Genomic DNA, 20639 nt, shown 5'->3' with positions numbered 1-20639 from the left:
ACTAAATCCAAAGTCAAAATAAAAAAATCTCTCTTTTTTTTTTTCAATAATTGGCTTTTTTATCAAAAATGACAATTTTTAAGAACTTTTTTTGTGTGATTAATAGTTAATGGGGCATGACCCATAACCCTAGGCACTTTTTAGGGGCATTTATTGGGTTTTAGGGCTTAAAAATGATGTTTTTTGATTACCGAAGTTCGGGTCCCATTGATTTCAATGGGGTTCTGAAATCTGAACCGAACTTTTGGAAAATTCGGGTGTTCTGGTCGAACCGAACTTTTCAAAAGTTCGATCATCCCTATTTATCATATCCTGATTAAAACTCTGTTTATACTGAGAGCATTAGATCCTGTGCCTCTTTTTTCTTTTATGCCGCATCCACGATGAGAACTTTGTTCCAGTGTATGGCTGTTTCTGAGCAGCAGTGATCCTATTGAGAGTGGAAATAAGGAGCTTTTTAACCCCTGCTTGTTTGACCTGCTTATTTTGACCTTGACACAGGTCCAAACCTTGTTTATGTGGAGCTGGTGGAAGCACACATACTTACCCTTGAGCACTGGTTGAAGCACCGTTTTCAAGCATATTTTGCACAAGTCTTTGCGCAAGATCACCGGACTTTTTATTTATTCATATTTATTTATTTATGATTTATATGTATTTATTATATCTATTTGATTGATACATATTACATTACAAGCACAATACTGGCACTGTAGCACTTTATTTCCATTTCATCATTGCACAGATGTATTTATTGTTTACGTGTGCACTTTGGTTTATGTAGCGCTGTACCGTTATTATTTTGATATTGATCTTGCTTTGTAGTGGTAAACTAAGTGGGTATAACAGCTTGATTTTGCACTTTATTTGATTTTTATAGATAATTGTTTGCGCCGATATTATTCACTCTTATATTTTTAGCACTGATTACTGTAGCAATGTCACTGGTCCTAAAAGTGTCATAAATGTCAGTTAGGGGTCCGATATGTCCGCTGCAATGTCACAGTCCAGCTAAAAATTGCAGATCACCGCCATTACTAGTAAAAAAAATGACACAAATCTTTCCCCTAGTTTGTAGATGCGATAACTTATGCGCAAACCAATCAATATAAACTTATTGGGATTTTTTTTACCAAAAATATGTAGCAGAATACAAATTGGCCTAAAAGTATGAAAAATTTAGATTTTTTTTTTTTTCCAAAATTTTTAATTTTTCTTTTTTATTGGGAATGTTATAAAGCAGAAAGTGAAAAATATTGTTTTTTTTTTTTTTTTCAGGATTGTCGTTTTTTTTTGTTTATAGCGTAAAAAACAAAAATCGCAGAGGTGATCAAATACCACTAAAAGAAAGCTCTATTTGTGGGAAGAAAAGGACATCAATTTTATTTGGGTACAGCCCAATTATCAGTTAAAGTAATGCAGTGCCGAATCGCAAAAAACGGCCAGGTCATTAAGGGGGAAAATCTTTTAGTCCAGGAGTGGTTAAAAAAGTGATGTTTCAGTGGTGTTTCAGTATCGTACATTATCTCTATAACATTGTGTTTTTGCCTCACGAACTACAGATTTTTATTTTTTTAAATACCATATTCTGTTTCACCTTTGTAATTCAAACAAGAACTTTCACATTGGCACATTCAGTGGAAAATATTGTAACATAATGATAATGTTGTAATTTGTAAGTCTCCCCCCTGCAGAGAGTACAAGTGGTCCCTTATTAATGGGATATTTTTCACTGAAGGTTTAGTACAGTTCAGAAACATTGTTTGGAAGAAAATTATTCTTTCACTTCTTTATTGTGTTAAAGCATACGCTTTACATATTTTTTTTTATCATTTGTGGAAAACCACATTTCAATATTTTTTTTTTGGTCTTTATGTCCTGAAACCTGTACTAAAAAAATATGTAGGCTGCCATTATATCATTTTTGTATTAAGATTGCTATGGCTGATCAAAAGGTTTCAGTAATTGACATGTTAACTCTGAGTACGCTTGCTTTATGGTTCATTGACTTGGGAAATATTGAAGATGGAGATAGCAAGTATTTTTTCTTTAACAGGTGGTCAAAATTGGGTGCTCACTTGTTTAAAGCGGACATTCAGGCAAACAGATGAATGCACATTTGAAATGCACATATGTTTACTGTAAACTGTATTCTACTTATGTTCAACTATCCCTGCTAGGCTACACAACTGGGTCCTGGATTTCTTGGCAGGCTATACTGTAGTTAATCATTACATCCTGGACCAGGACCAACTAGAGCTAAACCCTGTAAGTATATTCGCAGGGATAGACTGACTGCACTCCTGCAAAGCCGTACAGACATGAAAGTTGATTTAAACTCCAAGAAAACATAAATCTTTCAGGTACACCATTGACATACCTGTACATGAACTCTTATGCCAAAGAACATACATTTTTTTCAACTGTAGTTTTTCACTACACCTTGGCCACTGACCTGAAGAAATGAGCTTTCAGCTCAGGCTGAACATGAGTTTGACCCGAATCCAGCCTGCTCGCAGTGTTGTAAACATGCCATGAAACTGGCCAATTTCCCTACTCAAAACCCCGGCTAATGACCCCTTCATGCCTAAGCCTCTTTCTGACACTTGTTGCTTACAAGTTAAAATCAATATTTTTTGCTAGAAAATGACTTAGAACCTCCAAACATTATATATATATATATATATATATATATATATAAATATATATATATAATATGACAGCTTAAATGCCCACCGAAGACCAAATAAAAAATAATAAAAGCTATCCCAAGCGCTCAAAATGAGGACCACTCACCAATAATTATATTGGCTATGCAGCTACTTAACTGAAAAATATGGAAAAGGATATATAATAGATAGATACTCAACAATATCTCTATGTATATATAGTAGCGCAAACTTATCAAAAAGAAAGTGCCAAAAATACTGTGCCAGCTGCACAAAGTCCAAAAATACAATAAATATCACATAGGCAGCAGGAAAAGATCAGAAATGACAAAAACAGTCCATATTTCTTCACTCTATCTCCTGGGATGACAATATGCAGAAACGTGTTTCTCAAAGAGATCACCACCACCACCGTGCTCCAAGGGGGGAGGAGAATTGCCCACTCACCAGATGCTGTGGCCCAACCCACTTTCGTGTTTGAGCATTCAAGCTTATAATGATGGTCACTGGTCCAGAGTATCCACACCGGGAATCACACCAGCACAGTCAAAAGAAGCTCAGCAGCATATGGAGAAGAAAGAACATATTCCCAATAGCGTGATACCGTTTAAAAAGGCTTTATTAGTTAAAATAAAACATAAGGTAGCACACTCACATTTCTTGTATGTCATCAAACGCAAATAACAGTCACCAATAGGAGAGGGATGCCCTTCGGTAGACTGTTAGACTGTTGGCAGTCACAGGGAGAGAGGAGGGAGCGCGCATCTGACAGGAGAAGGAGGACCGGAGTTTGGAGTACCCAGAAGGCGCGGCGTCCACGGCGTGGAGCCTGGACATCATCTCCCGAAGGGCATCCCTCTCCTATTGGTGACTGTTATTTGCGTTTGATGACATACAAGAAATGTGAGTGTGCTACCTTATGTTTTATTTTAACTAATAAAGCCTTTTTAAACGGTATCACGCTATTGGGAATATGTTCTTTCTTCTCCATATGCTGCTGAGCTTCTTTTGACTGTGCTGGTGTGATTCCCGGTGTGGATACTCTGGACCAGTGACCATCATTATAAGCTTGAATGCTCAAACACGAAAGTGGGTTGGGCCACAGCATCTGGTGAGTGGGCAATTCTCTTCCCCCCTTGGAGCACGGTGGTGGTGGTGATCCCTTTGAGAAACACGTTTCTGCATATTGTCATCCCAGGAGATAGAGTGAAGAAATATGGACTGTTTTTGTCATTTCTGATCTTTTCCTGCTGCCTATGTGATATTTATTGTATTTTTGGACTTTGTGCAGCTGGCACAGTATTTTTGGCACTTTCTTTTTGATAAGTTTGCGCTACTATATATACATAGAGATATTGTTGAGTATCTATCTATTATATATCCTTTTCTATATATATATATATATATATATATATATATGTAGCACTGCCCCCTTGAGGACTGCTGAGAATTGCACTTCTTGGGACCCATGACATAGCCGTCAGGTGGAACGGGACAGCCAATTGAAACATTCCAGCACATGGACAGTCCCCCTACCCTATAAATAGACCTGAGCTGTCGGCCATTTCACATTCCGCTAGGGAGAGGTCTGCTGTGCTCATGAGGGAGAGTTTGCTAGACACATATAGCGCTGTGAAGATCCACAAAAGTCCTTTTCAGGGCTGGTATTTTGGTATAGGTCTACTAGTATCTTTTGAGTTTAGGGAGAGGTATCCAGTGGTTGCTTTAGGGGCAGTTAGAGATTGGCAGCAGTGACACAAATCGCTCTGTTAATGTCCACAAAAGTCCTTTTAAGGGCTGGCATTTCAGTATAGGTCCAGTCTCTCTTCAGTATAGGGACAGGTTATCCAGTCTGTGCTGTAGGGGCAGTTAGAGATCGTCAGCAGTGACACAAATCGCTCTGTTAATGTCCACAAAAGTCATTTAAAGTGCTGCAATTTCGGTATAGGTCTATTAGTCTCTTTAGTATAGGGGCAGGTATCCAGTCTGTGCTGTAGGGGCAGTTAGAGATTGTCAGCAGTGACACACATCGCTCTGTTAATGTCCACAAAAGTCATTTAAAGGGCTGCAAATTTTTTGGTATTGCTGTGCAGTGCACTAAAAAGGGGGTGGGGGGGTGGGGGAGGGGTTAATCCACAGTATAATATGCTTTGTAGAAAGCATATTATAGTGGATTAGTAGTATTATTGTGCACTGTGCAGCATTGTGACAGGTGTGGTGGTGAGACTGAGCGTTTCTGCAGCAACACTACACACAGTGACAAAAGCACTTATAATTAGAGTTGAGCGGACACCTGGATGTCCGTGTTCGGCGGGTTTGGCCGAACTTGAAAAAAAAGTCCGGGTCCGTGTCTTTTTCCAAACTTTACCCGGACACCGAACCCCATTGAAGTCAATGGGGACCCGAACTTTCAGGCACTAAAATGGCTCTAAAACACCAATGGAAAGGGCTAGAGTGCTGCAAATGGCAGCAAAATGTAGGTAAGAGCATGGCGAGTGCTCTGCAAACAAATGTGGATAGGGAAATAACTTAAAACAACAAAAAAAAACTGAAAAATAAAACAATGTTCTTCATCTGTGAAGGACGAGGCCCATATGGAGTAGGAGGGAGTTTGCGGTGGTGGTGGATGTGGTGGTGTCATAGGCGTGCGCACAGGGTGTGCCGGGTGTGCCTCGGCACACCGTAATCACCTAGGGCACATTAGCATTATCGCTCTGTTTGCCAGTGAGGAGATGGGAAAGATCTCCCTCGGACCTGCTCTGCCATAAGAGAAGTGCCACACACTTCTATTTCACTTTGCCAGCAGGGAGAGTAATGTACCGGGGCCATATACATGTAGGCAAACACATGCATGTGTATTTAAACTTTGGGGTGCACACCCTAATGCAATAGGCTGCGCACACCTATGGGCGGTGTAGGTGGAAGCGGCGGTGGAGGAGGACGAGGTAGCCTCCTGCTAAGATGTTCCATATGAGCTGCTGGTGCTGCTGTTTGTTGTGGCATGCTGACAAAGCTTTTCCACATTTCGGCCATGCTAACCCTGCCTTCTGAGGTGCTGGCGGTGCCCTGGTTGCGTTGGCGACCTCTTCCTCCTCCTCCTCCTCTGCCTTGGCCTTGTGCTTCCACTGTGGCCCCGCTGTCAGGTGGGAATGCCAGCAGCATCGCGTCTACCAGCGTGCGCTTGTACTCGCGCATCTTGCGATCGCGCTCCAGTGAGTGAATTAAGGACGGTACGTTGTCCTTGTAACGGGGATCCAGCAGCGTGGCCACCCAGTAATCAGCACAAGTTAGAATGTGGGCAACTCGTCAGTCGTTGTGGAGACACTGCAGCATGTAATCGTTAATGTGTGCCAGGCTGCCAGAGGCAACGAAAGGCTGTCCTCTGTGGGAGGTGTATCGTCTGTGTCCTCTGTATCCCCCCAGCCATGCACCAGTGATGGCCATGAGCTGGCCTGGGTGCCACCCTGCTGTGAACATGGTTCCATCTTCTCCTCCATCCCCTCCTCCTCATCCTCCAGAACTGTGCCCCTGCTGGACAATTGTGTCCCTGGCGTTTGTGGGTGCAGGAACCCACCCTCGGAGCCACTTGCGAATGAAAGCCTTGGAAATGTTACCTCTTCATCCTCCTCCTCCTCCTCCTCATCCTGTGCCACATCCTCTTCCATCATTGTCCGAATCATTTTTTGAAGGAGGCATAGAAGTGGGATAGTTAAGCTGACAACGGCGTCATCGGCACTGGTCATGTTGGTGGAGTACTCAAAACAGCGCAACAAGGCACACAGGTCTCGCATGGAGGCCCAGTTATTGGTGGTGAAGTGGTGTTGTTCCGCAGAGCGACTCACGCGTGTGTGCTGCAGCTGAAACTCAACTATGGCCTGCTGCTGCTCGCACAGTCTTTCCAGCATGTGCAAGGTGGAGTTCCACCTTGTGGGCACGTCACATATGAGGCGGTGAGCAGGAAGGCCGAAGTTACGCTGCAGCGCTGACAGGCGAGCAGCAGCAGGGTGAGAGCGCCGAATGTGCGCACAGACGGCCCACACTTTCTGCAGCAGCTCTGACATATCGGGGTAATTTTTAAGGAACCTCTGCACCACCAAGTTCAGCACATTTTTTGTACCCCAAAGGCAGGATGAGGAGTAGGAGGAGTTCGGAACAGGCAGGAGGCAAACTGAAGCACCCTGCAATCCTCGGCGGTATGAGATGCGCCCCAAAAATTGGAAAGGTGTATCTCACACGTACCGATACAGACTATCCCGCAATTTAATTGTTTTTACCTGAAGGGTGTAGATTGAATAGCGGAATAGAAAATATGATATCAAAAGGTGTATGTATCTCACACGTACAGACCCAGACTAGGCCCCGATTACTATTTTTTGTACCCCAAAGGCAGGATGAGGAGTAGGAGGAGTTCGGAACAGGCAGGAGGCAAACTGAAGCACCCTGCAATCCTCGGCGGTATGAGATGCGCCCCAAAAATTGGAAAGGTGTATCTCACACGTACCGATACAGACTTCCCGCAATTTAATTGTTTTTACCCCAAGGGTGTAGATTGAATAGCGGAATAGAAAATATGATATCAAAAGGTGTATGTATCTCACACGTACAGACCCAGACTAGGCCCCGATTACTATTTTTTGTACCCCAAAGGCAGGACGAGGAGCAGGAGGAGTTCGGAACAGGCAGGAGGCAAACTGAAGCACCCTGCAATCCTCGGCGGTATGAGATGCGCCCCAAAAATTGGAAAGGTGTATCTCACACGTACCGATACAGACTATCCTGCAATTTAATTGTTTTTACCCCAAGGGTGTAGATTGAATAGCGGAATAGAAAATATGATATCAAAAGGTGTATGTATCTCACACGTACAGACCCAGACTAGGCCCCGATTACTATTTTTTGTACCCAAAGGCAGGATGAGGAGTAGGAGGAGTTCGGAACAGGCAGGAGGCAAACTGAATCACCCTGCAATCCTCGGCAGTATGAGATGCGCCCCAAAAATTGGAAAGGTGTATCTCACACGTACCGAAACAGACTATGCCGCAATTTAATTCTTTTTATCCCAAAGGGTGTAGATTGAATAGCGGAATAGAAAATATGATATCAAAAGGTGTATGTATCTCACACGTACAGACCCAGACAAGGCCCCGATTACTATTTTTTGTACCCCAAAGGCAGGATGAGGAGTAGGAGGAGTTCGGAACAGGCAGGAGGCAAACTGAAGCACCCTGCAATCCTCGGCAGTATGAGATGCGCCCCAAAAATTGGAAAGGTGTATCTCACACGTACCGAAACAGACTATGCCGCAATTTAATTCTTTTTATCCCAAAGATTGAATAGCGGAATAGAAAATATGATATCAAAAGGTGTATCTATCTCATACGTACAGACCCAGACTAGCCCCGATTACTATTTTTTGTACCCTAAAGGCAGGATGAGGAGTAGGAGGAGTTCGGAACAGGCAGGTGGCATACTGAAACACCCTGCAATCCTCGGCGGTGTAAGATGTGCCCAAAAAATTGGAAAGGTGTATCTCACACGTACCAATACAGACTATGCCGCAATTTAATTATTTTTACCCCAAGGGTGTAGATTGAATAGCGGAATAGAAAATATGATATCAAAAGTTGTATCTATCTCACACGTACAGACCCAGACTAGGCCCCGATTACTATTTTTCGTACCCTAAAGGCAGGATGAGGAGTAGGAGGAGTTCGGAACAGGCAGGAGGCAAACTGAAGCACCCTGCAATCCTCGGCGGTGGAAGATGCGCCCCAAAAATTGGAAAGGTGTATCTCACACGTACCGATACAGACTATGCCGCAATTTAATTATTTTTACCCCAAGGGTGTAGATTGAATAGCGGAATAGAAAATATGATATCAAAAGGTGTATCTATCTCACACGTACAGACCCAGACTAGGCCCCGATTACTATTTTTTGTACCCTAAAGACAGGATGAGGAGTAGGAGGAGTTCGGAACAGGCAGGAGGCAAACTGAAGCACCTGCAATCCTCGGCGGTGGAAGATGCGCCCCAAAAATTGTAAAGGTGTATCTCACACGTACCGATACAGACTATGCCACAATTTAATTATTTTTACCCCAAAGGGTGTAGATTGAATAGCGGAATAGAAAATATGATATAAAATTGGTGATTTTTCAATAGCACATGTGAACACAGAAGTGTCTTATGTCACAGTCAGCTCTGCAGCAGGCTATGAAGGGAAAAAAAAGAAAATTCCCCTTTAAGTTTGTAATTTTTAAATAGATTAGTACAGACTATGCCACAATTTAATTTTTTTTAACCCAAAAGGGTGTATATTGAATAGTGGAATAGAAAAAAGTGTATAAAATTGAAAATCACTCAATAGCACATGTGAACACAGCAGTGTCTTATGTCACAGTCAGCACTGGAGCAAAAAGGCTATGAAGGGGGAAAAAAAAAAATCCCTTTTAACTTGTAGTAAAATAGATCTAAGATGAACGCTGCACACAACTGACTGATAAAAATCGATTTTTTTTTCTCCCTCCTCCTCAGTGGGCTCAAGTGAGGGCAAAAAGATTGTTCACTGCACCACCCCCCACACAGCAAAATCGATGTATACTGTCCCTGCCTAATCTCCAGCCTGTCCCTAATATGCTCAATAAGATCGTTCACTGCACCACCCCCCACACAGCAAAATCGATGTAGAAGACTGACCCTGCCTAATCTCCAGACTGGCCCTAAAATACTCTAATAACTTTCCCTGCCTGCACTCCGATCCTGTCCCTGCATTCTTTTCGGACACAATTTTTCACAGAATCACTGTCTGTCCCTAATCAGCAGCCAGCACGTATGATGTGTGCTCTGTCCCTAAACTACAGCAGAATTATGCGGCGTGCTGGGGGCTCTCGAACTTATAAAGACATGGTCACATGCTTCAGATGGCCAATCACAGCTACTAATACATTAGTAGGCATGGCTGGGATGGCTTAAAGCACACCAGTTAAACGCTTGTTGATTGGCTGTTGAAAGCCCGCCATTAAAAGCGCGCCATTACATACAAAACAGGAAATAAAATGACCGAACACGGATTTTAAACCTGAACATACAGTAAAGTTTTCGGGTCCGTGTTCGGGTAACAAAAATCCAATTATTCGGTACGAACACGAATCATACAGTCCGTGTTCGCTCAACACTACTTGTAACACTAACAAGTCACATGACACCGGGGAGGGAAAATGGCCAATTGGGCCCAATTTGGAAATTGTAACTTAGAGGTGTACTCACTTTTGTTGCCAACGATTTAGACATTAATGGCAATAAAGTGTGTTGAGATATTTTGAGGGGACACCAAATTTACACTGTTATACAAGCTGGACACTCACTTACATTGTAGCAAAGTATCATTTCTTCTGTGTTGTCACATGAAAAAGATAGTAAAATATTTACAAAAATGTGAGGGGTGTACTCACTTTTGGGAAATACTGTTAGCATACTGCCATTCTGCCTCCCTCCCGAATGATCGCCGGGTGACATTTAGTCCGCCAGACCTGCTGATTGGCCGCTGGCGTGCATCCGCAATCCCAGATCCGGAAGTGCAGAATCATGTACCTGTATGTGATTCTGCGCAGAGAAGTCGTCGCCCCGCAGTAAATGTACATGGGGCGGTCCGCAAGAGGTTAAGATGGTAATTAAGCTCACTTAGTGCATTATCTGCGTTCAATTAGCCCCAGAACCTGTGTACTTAATATGGGTTTGGTTTTAATATGTGTTTGGTTTGGTGGCAACCCTAGCAGGTAAGCCTTATTACAGGCTTACCTGTAGGTAAAACATAAACAAATGGACTTTACTATCACTTTAAGAACACCAAGGGACAGTCTACTTCTGGGGACTAGGAGAGCGCCGTCTGCTGGGGAGCGAAGGATATGTAAGTAAAAGTACTTTTGCTGTGCCCTAGACAGAAATGTGCAGTTAACCCTTGCAGTGGAGGCACAGCACAAATGCAAGGGAGGAATTTCACTCCTCTGGAATTTAACATTTTAAAGCTAACATGATATTCACCAATTGGTTTACATCTACTTTAATTTCCAACAAATGAAGCATTCCCAAAATGTGCTAGTGTAACTCTCAGCAGTAACCACATCTAAATCAAAGCTTTGTGTATAAAACTGAATGAACACTACATACAACACTGTCTCCAGCAGCTGCCCAGCCTGTGCTGATGATTCAAGACATTAAAAAACAGTGCCCAATTGTTTGATACACTGGGGTAAGCAACTGAGAAAAAGTCATCTGGGGAAACTAGGAACACAGAAAATGATCATATAGTGCTGTAATCATAAACAACGCTTTCTCTGAACATTTCTAAATACACCTAAAGCACAAAATGCACATGTATCAATATTTCATTACTAAATTAAGTATTAAATATTGATGGTGATAAAATAATCAATGTATAAGAGTAGGAGAGTAAGTAGGGTATTTTTGTTTTTTTGGGTTTTTTTTTAGCACTTTTACACTGAATATCGCAACCAACAGTAAAAAGCTGAATAAAGACTGTCTAGATCCCTAAATTTCATGATTCTCTGCAGAACATAAACTATTGCATACCTATACAGTATGTTCTGGGGAGTCAAAAGTAGCAAATCCTCTAATTCAATCTTATTATAAATCACTTTATAATCACTGTACAAATTATTCCAAATGTGTTAAATAATAAAACAGTCTTAGGTGTTAAGCGGCATAAGCAGATAGATGTATGCAAACAATAAATAGCTCTAAGTCTATCAAACATCACAGAATATTTATTATAGCTGCAAGCATCATAGGCAGCCAGAAATAGTCTATCCTGTAAAAAGATTCAGTCAGACCACAAATTGATGCATAGTGTATAACACAGATTCCGATGTATTAGGGCAGCCTTTCTCAACCTTTTCAACACAGAGGAACCCTTTAAATAAATTTCTGGTCTCGGGGCACCTCTGCTAAAAATTAAAAATCTACAACTCACGACACATTAGTGTGACAGTCAGTGGGAAGAATGCTCCTTACTCTTGTCATCATTGGGAAGTATTACCCCCTTACAGATAGCTAAAAGGAACAATGGTGTCATTGGAAACTTATCTGAGAGGCAGAAATTGCCCATCGCTCAAGGAACCTCTAGCAACCTCAGGAGGAACCCTGGTTGAGAAACCCTGTATTAGGGAATTGCATATCAGTATTTTTAGAGACTCCAGCAACTGATGTTATATACTAGTCTAGGATTTCCCTAAAGTCAAGTCTGGCTTTGCTCCCTTTTGCTTACTGAGCCTTTGATTTTGTCAACCTTTCCCTTATTCATCACAGTAAAGGACCTCTTGGAAGTTGTGAGAAGAAGGATGTGGGGTAAAGGTTGTGCGGGCTGGTGCAGGACTTCTGGAATGGAGTGGTTAATGACATTAATTTATTTGGTAAACTGCGGGTTCCCTGCAATCCAATACCACTCAGTATCTGTGACACGTAGAAGCCTCCCAATCCAAAAACTCTTTGTATGCTACAAAGCTTTTTATGCCAGGAAAGCAATTCTCCTTCAGTGGAACAAGCATTTAACGTCTATGTCTATATTCAGAAGGTTCATAGAAAAATGTGATTAAAAGCACACAATTTTAGAAATAACCTTTATTTTTCTCCATAAGCCCCATCCACAATAGGAAACTTCTGTAAGGAATAATACAAGCCATTTATACCTTCCTGGAAAAACTGAGGGTCCTGGGAATTTAACCATGTCAAAGCAGCCTTTTTTCTATCATTAATGGTATCAAATTGAGTACCTTTTAACATTTTTTCAAGTTGGGAAATAAGAACAAGTCAGAAGGCACTAAATCAGGACTGTAAGGTGGATGTTTAATGATTTCCCATCTAAATTCTCACAATGTTGATCTCCATTGATAAGAGGAATGGGCAGGGCCATTGTTGTAGTGGAAAATGAATCTCTGATGAAGCTTTCCACAAAGCTTTTTGGCTAGCTGTTTGGGTAATTTTCTCAAAACACTTACATAATAAGCAGATGTTACTCTCCTTTTCCCTGCCAAAAAAGTCACCATAATCTTTCCTTCTGACCAGCTTGTTTTTGCTTTGACTGGACCCTTTCCTCCTTTAGTTAGCCATTGCTTTGACTGAGCTTTGACTTCAGGATTATAGTGATACAAGTTTCATCTGCAGTTACAATTCACCTCAGGAAGTCCTCTGGACTTTCATCCTATTTGTTCAGAATCTTCATTAAAAGCTCTGTGTCATGGACTTGCAATAGAGTTTGGCAAGCTTACCTGTCCTTTCATGTCTGTATTAGAGGTCAGACTGCACTTCTGGTTCCTTTTTATCACCTCTCCTTCCTGTTCCTGCCCCACCCAGGTCATCACAGGAAGTCTATATTTACCAGTGCACTGCAGGTCTGCTTTGCTGTTCAACAGTGTTTGTTTCCTGTTTGCCGCGTGCTTGATCTACTTTTCTGTGTACCGACTTTGGCTTGTCTCTGACTATTCCTATTTGCCTGTTACCCTGACCTTTGGCCTGTCCATTGGTTACCCTTGTCTGCCTGTTACCCCGACCTCGGATTACCCTTCACCATTCCATGTGTCCTGAGTGGCTGCTTCCCTTCTCTCCCTACGGAGCGTGACCTGGGGGACCCCAGGGGCCGCGACCTGGGCCCAGCTGCAGCCAAGTCCATCCTCACCACTAGAGGCTCTGGTGAACACCTGCTGGGTCTTAGACTCCGTGCCCTGGGGAATCTTGGGCTCACGTTCCGGTCCATCCACAGCAGTCTGCTATTGGGTTTACTACCTTGCACTGCTCCCCTGCCTCCAACAGGGTGCAGTTGTCACCTGGCCACAGGTGACCTGACACTCTGCTCTTGTCTTTTGCTGCTCTGGATGTAACAATTATGGTACCCAATGAGCATACCGTTTGCCCTGCTTTATTTCTCAGATAAAACTGTTGGAGATAAAATTGTGTGAACAGAACCTACTGAAATGTCCAGGGTGTTAGCTATTTTTTCGGCCATCCTTTTTTCGGACACCCTTGATTGAATCTTGAACAGCATCAATTTATTCATCACAAACTGATGTTGATGGTCTTTCCATTCGTTCAAAAAACAGTTTTGTCTTTTTTTTTAAATGGGCTATCCATTAATTGCAAATTTTTTTGGTGATTCGTCTCCATAAACTTTTATCAAAGCAGTAATTATGTTTTCATGTTTCCAACCAAGTTTCACTATCAATTTAATATTAGTTCTTGCTTAAATTTTGACAGAATTTATTTTGCTCCAGATGACCTGTTCATACTTTTTACAACGCGTAAGCCCAAGTTTACTAAACAAACAATTCAGCCAAGTGCTCACTCCTAAGGGAAAGACCGGCGTGCTGCTCTCCTCATGCAGGGAACTCCAACATGGGTGCATGAAAGAAAAGAAAAAGGAGGCGCAAACACCTAGTGCATTACCCGTGGTCACCGTCAAAAAATATTTTAATAAAATGCCAAATGCATACTCACAGACAAGAAGAATGTTAATGCCTTGACCCCCGAAACGCGTTAGCGGTCCTATCTACAAGGATATGTTCCATTCCATGTGTGATGGATTCTTGTAATGCGATTTTAACATTCTTCTTGTCTGTGAGTATGCATTTGGCATTCTTCTTGTCTGTGAGTATGCATTTGGCATTTTATTTATATTAAAATGCCAAATGCATACCCGATGTCCGCCGGTCACTCGCGATCTCCCGGTGCAGAGGGAGAAAGGCAGGAGGCTAATGTAAACAAAGCCTCCTTTCATTCTCCCTGATCTAACTGCAGAGATCATACGATCCTGCTTTGTAGGATCGTATGTCTCTGTGGTTACTTCACTAACCACGCCCCTTTAAAGTTAGAAGCACGCCCCTAGGGACACACTTAACCCCTTGATTACTAATAAAGTTAACCCCTTCCCTGCCAGTGTCATTTTTACAGTAACAGTGCATATTTATAGCACTGATTACTGCAGTAATGTCACTGGTACCCCTAAAAGTGTCAAAAATGTCAGTCAAGGGTCCGATCTGTCTGCCGCAATGTCGCAGTCCCGCAAAAAAAATCTCAGATCGCTGCCATTACTCGTTAAAAAAAAAACCAATACAAATGACATAAATCTTTCCCTTAGTTAGTAAACGCAATAACTTTTGCGCAACCCTATCAAAATACGCTTATTGCGATTTTTTATACCAAACATATGTAGCAGAAAACAAATTGGACTAAAATGTTAAAATATTTTGATTTTTACATTTTTTTGGGGAATTTCATATAAAAAAATGTAAAAAATATTGTTATTTTTTTCAAAATTGTCGCTCTTTTTTTTGTTTATAGCGCAAAAAGTAAATATCGCACAGGTGATCAAATACCACCAAAAGAAAGCTTTGTCTGTGGGGAAAAAAAGGACGTCAATTTAATTTGGGTACAGCATTGCACGACTGCGCAATTGTCTGTTAAAGTCATGCAGTGCCGAATCGCAAAATAGGGCCTGGTCAGGAAGTGGGTAAAATCTTCCAGGCCTGAAGTGGTTAAAAGCAACACACCCTCAGCGTACTATGGTCCATTGCCATATGTTGTAGCATGCTACAAAACATCTGCATTGCCTTAGTGCATTGGGTTACAATTCATAATGAATGGCTCCGCAATGCGTCAGTGTATCCAAGCAAGATTTCTAACAGGACGTGCACCTTCTAAAGAATGTAGAAAGGAAAGGACAGCAGATATACATGTAAAACTTGTGTAGGGAGATTTCTTTCATCTCTGTGTATCATCTGAGGCTGTTCACTTAACTGGGTATAGGAGAGGGTTTACATCCACTTTAAGGCGTCAGCATACCAAGACATTTTGGATTATTTCCTGCTCCCAGCTTTATGGGAACAGTTTGGGGATGGCCCCTTCCTGATCCAACATTACTGCGCACCAGTGCACAAAGCAAGGTCCATAACAGACAGGGATGACCAAGTTTTGGGTGGAGGAACTTGACTGACCTGCACAGATTTCTGACGTCAACCCGATAGAACACCTTTGGGATGAATTAGAGTGCAGACTGCGAGCCAGGCCTTCTCATCCAACATCAGTGCCTGACCTCACAAATGCACTTCTGGAAGAATGGTCAAACATTCCCATAGGCACACTCTCAAGCCTTGTGGAAAGCCTTCCTAGAAGAGTTGAAGCTGTTAAAGCTGCAAAGGATGGGCCAACTCAATATTGAACCCTACGGACAAAGACTGGGATGCCATTAAGTTCATGTGTGTATAAAGGCAGACGCCCCAATACTTTTGACATTATACTGTAGTGTATTTTTGACTAGAAGCAAGTAAAATGCTCATCCAAGCTGAAATTTATAGTGACCACAAGAGGGAGCCATTTACTTTTTCATGCAATGTACAAAAGCACCAGTCAGAGTCATTATATGAATGAAACAGTACTATCGATAATGATCTCTATGATAATTTTTTTTACAGTACATCAAATGATCTAGATACAAAGGTTTTAGTACACTAAAAGAATATCTGAAGGTCTCTGCTTTGTAAAAGGTATAAATCTGCACCGAGAATTAACAAATTCACCACTACTACCAAGAGACTTATTTAGACTGTTTTTATCTGCTACCTAATCTGTGCCAATTAATAGATTAACCACTTAAGCCCCGGAGGATTTGGCTGCTTAAAGACCAGGCCCTATATTGCGATTCGGCACTGCGTGGCTTTAACTGACAATTGCGCGGTAGTGCGACACTGTACCCAAATGAAATTGACGTCCTTTTTTTTCCCCACAAACAGAGCTTTCTTTTGTTGGTATTTGATCACCTGTGCGATTTTTTATTTTTTTGCGCTATAAACAAAAAAAGTTACAATTTTGAAAAAATAACAATAATTTTCACATTTTTTTATATGAAATTCTCAAAAAAAATGTAAAAATCAAAAATTTTTAACATTTTAGGCCAATTTGTTTTCTGCTACATATTTTTGGTAAAAAAAAAAAATCGCAATAAGCATATTTTAATTGGTTTGCGCAAAAGTTACTGCTTTAATAACTACGGTCATTTTTATTGTTTTTTTTTTTTTTAACTAGTAATGGCGGCGATCTGCAATTTTTTTTTTTTTTTTTTGCGGTGGACAGATCGGACCCCTGACTGACATTTTTTACACTTTTGGGAGTACCAGTGACATTACTACAGTAATCAGTGCTATAAATATGCACTGTTACTGTAAAAATGACACTGACAGGGAAAGAATTAACTTTATTGGTGATCAGTGGGTTAAATGTATCCCTAGGGCCGTGATTCTAACTGCTACATATCAGGATCGTATAGTCTCTGCACTTACATCAGGGAGAATGACAAGCGGCTGTGTTTCCATCAGCCATCTGCCTTTCTCCCCCTTCTGCGGGATATCGCGAGTGGCCGGCGGACATCGGAGCCGCCGGTCACACGCGCGGGGATCCCTGTGAACGAGCGGGGGCGGGAGCGCGCCTCCGGCGGCGCGCGCTCGCCCCCTACAGGCTCCTGGGCGAGCGACTTAGCCCTATGTCGGTTTGCCCAGGAGCAGCTGACTGCCGCAGCAAAAAGTTGTGCGGCGGTCGGCAAGTGGTTAAAGGTGTAACATTCACTTCCTTGAATTCAAGAGGAAAATACTTTCTTTAGACATCTCTGATGATATTACATATAATATTACATCTTTTTTTATTTAATCCTTCCTTTATCAGTTATTTATGACATGCTGCCTCCTGCACTGATCTGGCCGATAAATTCCTTGACACTTCCTAAATTTTTTTATATAGTCACTTTTTTTCATGTGTATTTCTGGGCAAAATGTAAAACAAAAAATATTCAGTAAATCTTATACATGTACATGTTCTCACCTTTTGTCTCTATAAAAACAGGGTAGTTTTAAATCCACGCTGCACCGCATATATATGAATAGCTTTAATAGAAATCCATGTTATTTTGAATGTCATGTGAATCGGATGCATTTCAAAACGCATTCAATTTACATATATGTGAACCAAGCCTAAAGCATATCTAAACCCAAAAACAAAAAAATTTATTTATTGCAATTTACTAATCCTAAATTTATCCACGGTCAAATATATACTTTTTGGCTTCCTTTACTAAGCCAGCTACCTTCTCGCCACAAACCCCAGTTCTGGGAATGGCTTGTAATCTGCTCTGCTGAGCATCGTGAGAGCCAGTGATTTTCACCCAGCAGGATTCAGGACAGCTTCATAGGCATGGTGCCCACTCAGCAGAAATAGGACCCTGAGACACAAACTATATAAATTAGTGGCAAATCTAGTCCGAGTATTAGCTATATTATGACCTAGATATGGTACTATCACTTATATCCGAGCTAATTTAGCCTTTACAGTTTTTTTCTGATTGCTTAAGCACATTTTTTGTAACTATTGGCTATTTTTGCAAAACTCTACACACATATAAGAAAACCTTTCATCCAATTATCAAAACATTGTAGTTCTCTTGCAAAAGCGAACACAGCTAGATTAATGCCCCGTACACACGTGCAGATTATCTGCAGACTTTTGTCTGCAGACTTACCTTTTCTATGTAGTGCAAGGGCCTGCCGGATTGCATACAAATTGAAAGTGTTTAGGTTTGACCTCATATTATATGGTTTTGGTAAGTCTGCAGACAAAAGTCTTCAGATAATCTGCACGTGTGTATGGGGCATTACTCTTCACACCTTCGTAAAAATGGTGTTTTCGTATCAAACAGTAAACACAAGCCATCATCTACTAAGCACACAATGTGCCAACTACACAATGATGGTATGAATACAAAACACATTTGGCTTTTGCTTTCTCTGTGTACAGATGTCAATTTGAGGTCATACTTTTGTCATAGTGTCATGTAAACATACAAGGATCCAAACTTCAAGTATTGGTGTTTATTCACACTCATCAAAACCAAGACAAAGTCAGAACACAAAATAGTAATTTCACCAAAAAAAAAAGACAATCAGCCTACATCATGTCGTCTTTCTGGGTCCGGCCACAAAATTTCATCCACATCGCATGTGATATCCTCCAGTCCAAGGCATCGGGGATAATATCTCCTTGAATGCCGTATACAGGCCTGACATGATGCCTGGTCAATATCTCCACATGCCTCCTCCATTGCCTGTAAAAGGGCTACCTGTTGATGAGGATGATGGTCGTACACTTTCCAGCGCCAGGCAGAGAAGAACTCCTCGATGGGTTGTAAGAATGGAGAGTATGGAGGGAGGTTGAGTGCCATGAAGAATGGGTGGTCTGTAAACCAGTTGCGGACCAAAGCAGCCCTATGGAAACTAACATTGTCCCATATGATGACATATCGGGTATGCTCTGGTCTCTGAACAGTTAGCATGTCATGTAAGGTGTCCAGGAATGCAATAATGTGTGCAGTGTTGTATGGGCCTATGGTTGCATGATGGTGAACAACACCATTTTGGCTTATAACTGCACACATGGTTATGTTACCACCACGTTGTCCTGGGACATTGATGATGGCACGGTGTCCAATAATGTTCCTGCCACGTCTCCTGGTTTTACTGAGGTTAAAACCGGCCTCATCTACAAAAAGTAGCTCATGTCCCATGGCATCTGCTTCTAGTTCCATCACTCTCTGGACAAGACAAAACAAATGCAACACATCAGGCCCATGCACAGCACTACAGTATGCACTTCAAAATTCAGGACCAATGACACTATAGCTTACCTGCACATAGTCATATCGCAGTTGCTTTACACGTTCTGTGTTTCTCTCGAAAGGAACTCTGTAAATTTGCTTCATTCTTATTCTGTGGCGCGCAAGTACACGACTTAGTGCAGAAATGCTTACACTGTGTATATTTTGAAAGATGGTGTCATTATCAATTATGCGCTGCTGTATTTCGCGCAGTCTTATTGCATTATTGGCAATCACCATGTTCACTATATGGGTCTCTTGCTCTGGAGTGAACATTCTTCCTCTGCCCCCAACATCTGGACGTCTAGCAATTCTGTAAAGTAACAATTTCAGTATTTTTGCATGTATGGTACTCTTGTGTTTCTCATTAGAGTATGGCAGTGCTACAAAGTACTTACCGATTCTCATTTCGAAATGTCCTAATGATGCTTGCCACAGTGTAGCGGCTCAAATTAGGCAAAAACCGTTGGCCAGCTTCCCTCAGGGTCATCCCATGGTTGATGACATGGTCCACTATTGTAGCTCTGATGTCATCAGTTACAGTATTCTATGTCTTACTCTTTTTACCCTTCCTCTTTCCCCTCCTCGTCCTCTTCTTGCTCCTCCTTGTCCTCTTCCTCTAACTTCCTCTAGCCCTCTCGCTTCTTCACCTCCATGTCCTCTCCCTCGGCCTCCTCGTCCTCTTCTTGCTCCTCCTTGTCCTCTCCCTCTAACTTCCTATAACCCTCTCACTTCTTCAACTTTACGTCCTCTTCCTGCAACTTCTTCACCTCCACGTCCTCTCCCTCGGCCTCCTCGGCCTCCTCTGATTCTCACTCTTCTCACTCTTACTGCTCCTTCCATTGTACTCCACACAGACAGCTTACCTGTGGCTTATTTATAGTGCTTAGGCTGATTGCAAAGTGAACTAATTATCTAAAACAGTTTTCACATGTGAAAGTGTGCCAGACAGTTGGCAAAATAGTGTTAATGATAGCCATACGTGTGTATAATTTTGCTAGGAGTGTGTTGGAAATTTGGTAATTGAGTGTAAGCAGTGAGTTGTGTTTACAGTTCTGCAAAAAGAGTGTTGTGCAGCGAATTGTGCCTGCAAAGTGTGTGTTACAAAATTGCAAACTGAGTGCAAAGCAGTGTTTGTGCTTTTAGTTTTGCAAACTCAGTGAGTGGTTTTGCTACACGTATTAATAGTTTTAGAAATTGTGCTACAAGAATCACGATTAGCGCTTAAGCATTCAGAAAAAACTGTAACCTTGTTTTATAAAGTAG

General features: G+C 41.7%; 1 protein-coding gene across 1 annotated transcript; it reads right to left on the bottom strand.

Moving 5' to 3' along the window:
- Positions 1-18662: 18662 nt before the first annotated feature.
- LOC309545695 (uncharacterized protein) lies at positions 18663-19863 on the bottom strand (the record flags this gene model as incomplete). The annotated part of the gene is made up of 3 exons (XM_082245031.1): positions 18663-19310; positions 19404-19686; positions 19772-19863. 3 exons carry the CDS (start codon positions 19861-19863, stop codon positions 18663-18665), a joined length of 1023 nt encoding a protein of 340 aa, XP_082101157.1.
- Positions 19864-20639: the final 776 nt, after the last annotated feature.

The sequence above is a fragment of the Pelophylax lessonae genome, assembly GCF_965119305.1.
Source record: "Pelophylax lessonae genome assembly, chromosome: 1".
NCBI classification, from domain to species: Eukaryota; Metazoa; Chordata; class Amphibia; order Anura; family Ranidae; genus Pelophylax; species Pelophylax lessonae.
The sequence above is the reverse complement of the archived record's forward strand: the minus strand, read 5'-3'. Positions and strand labels throughout refer to the sequence as shown.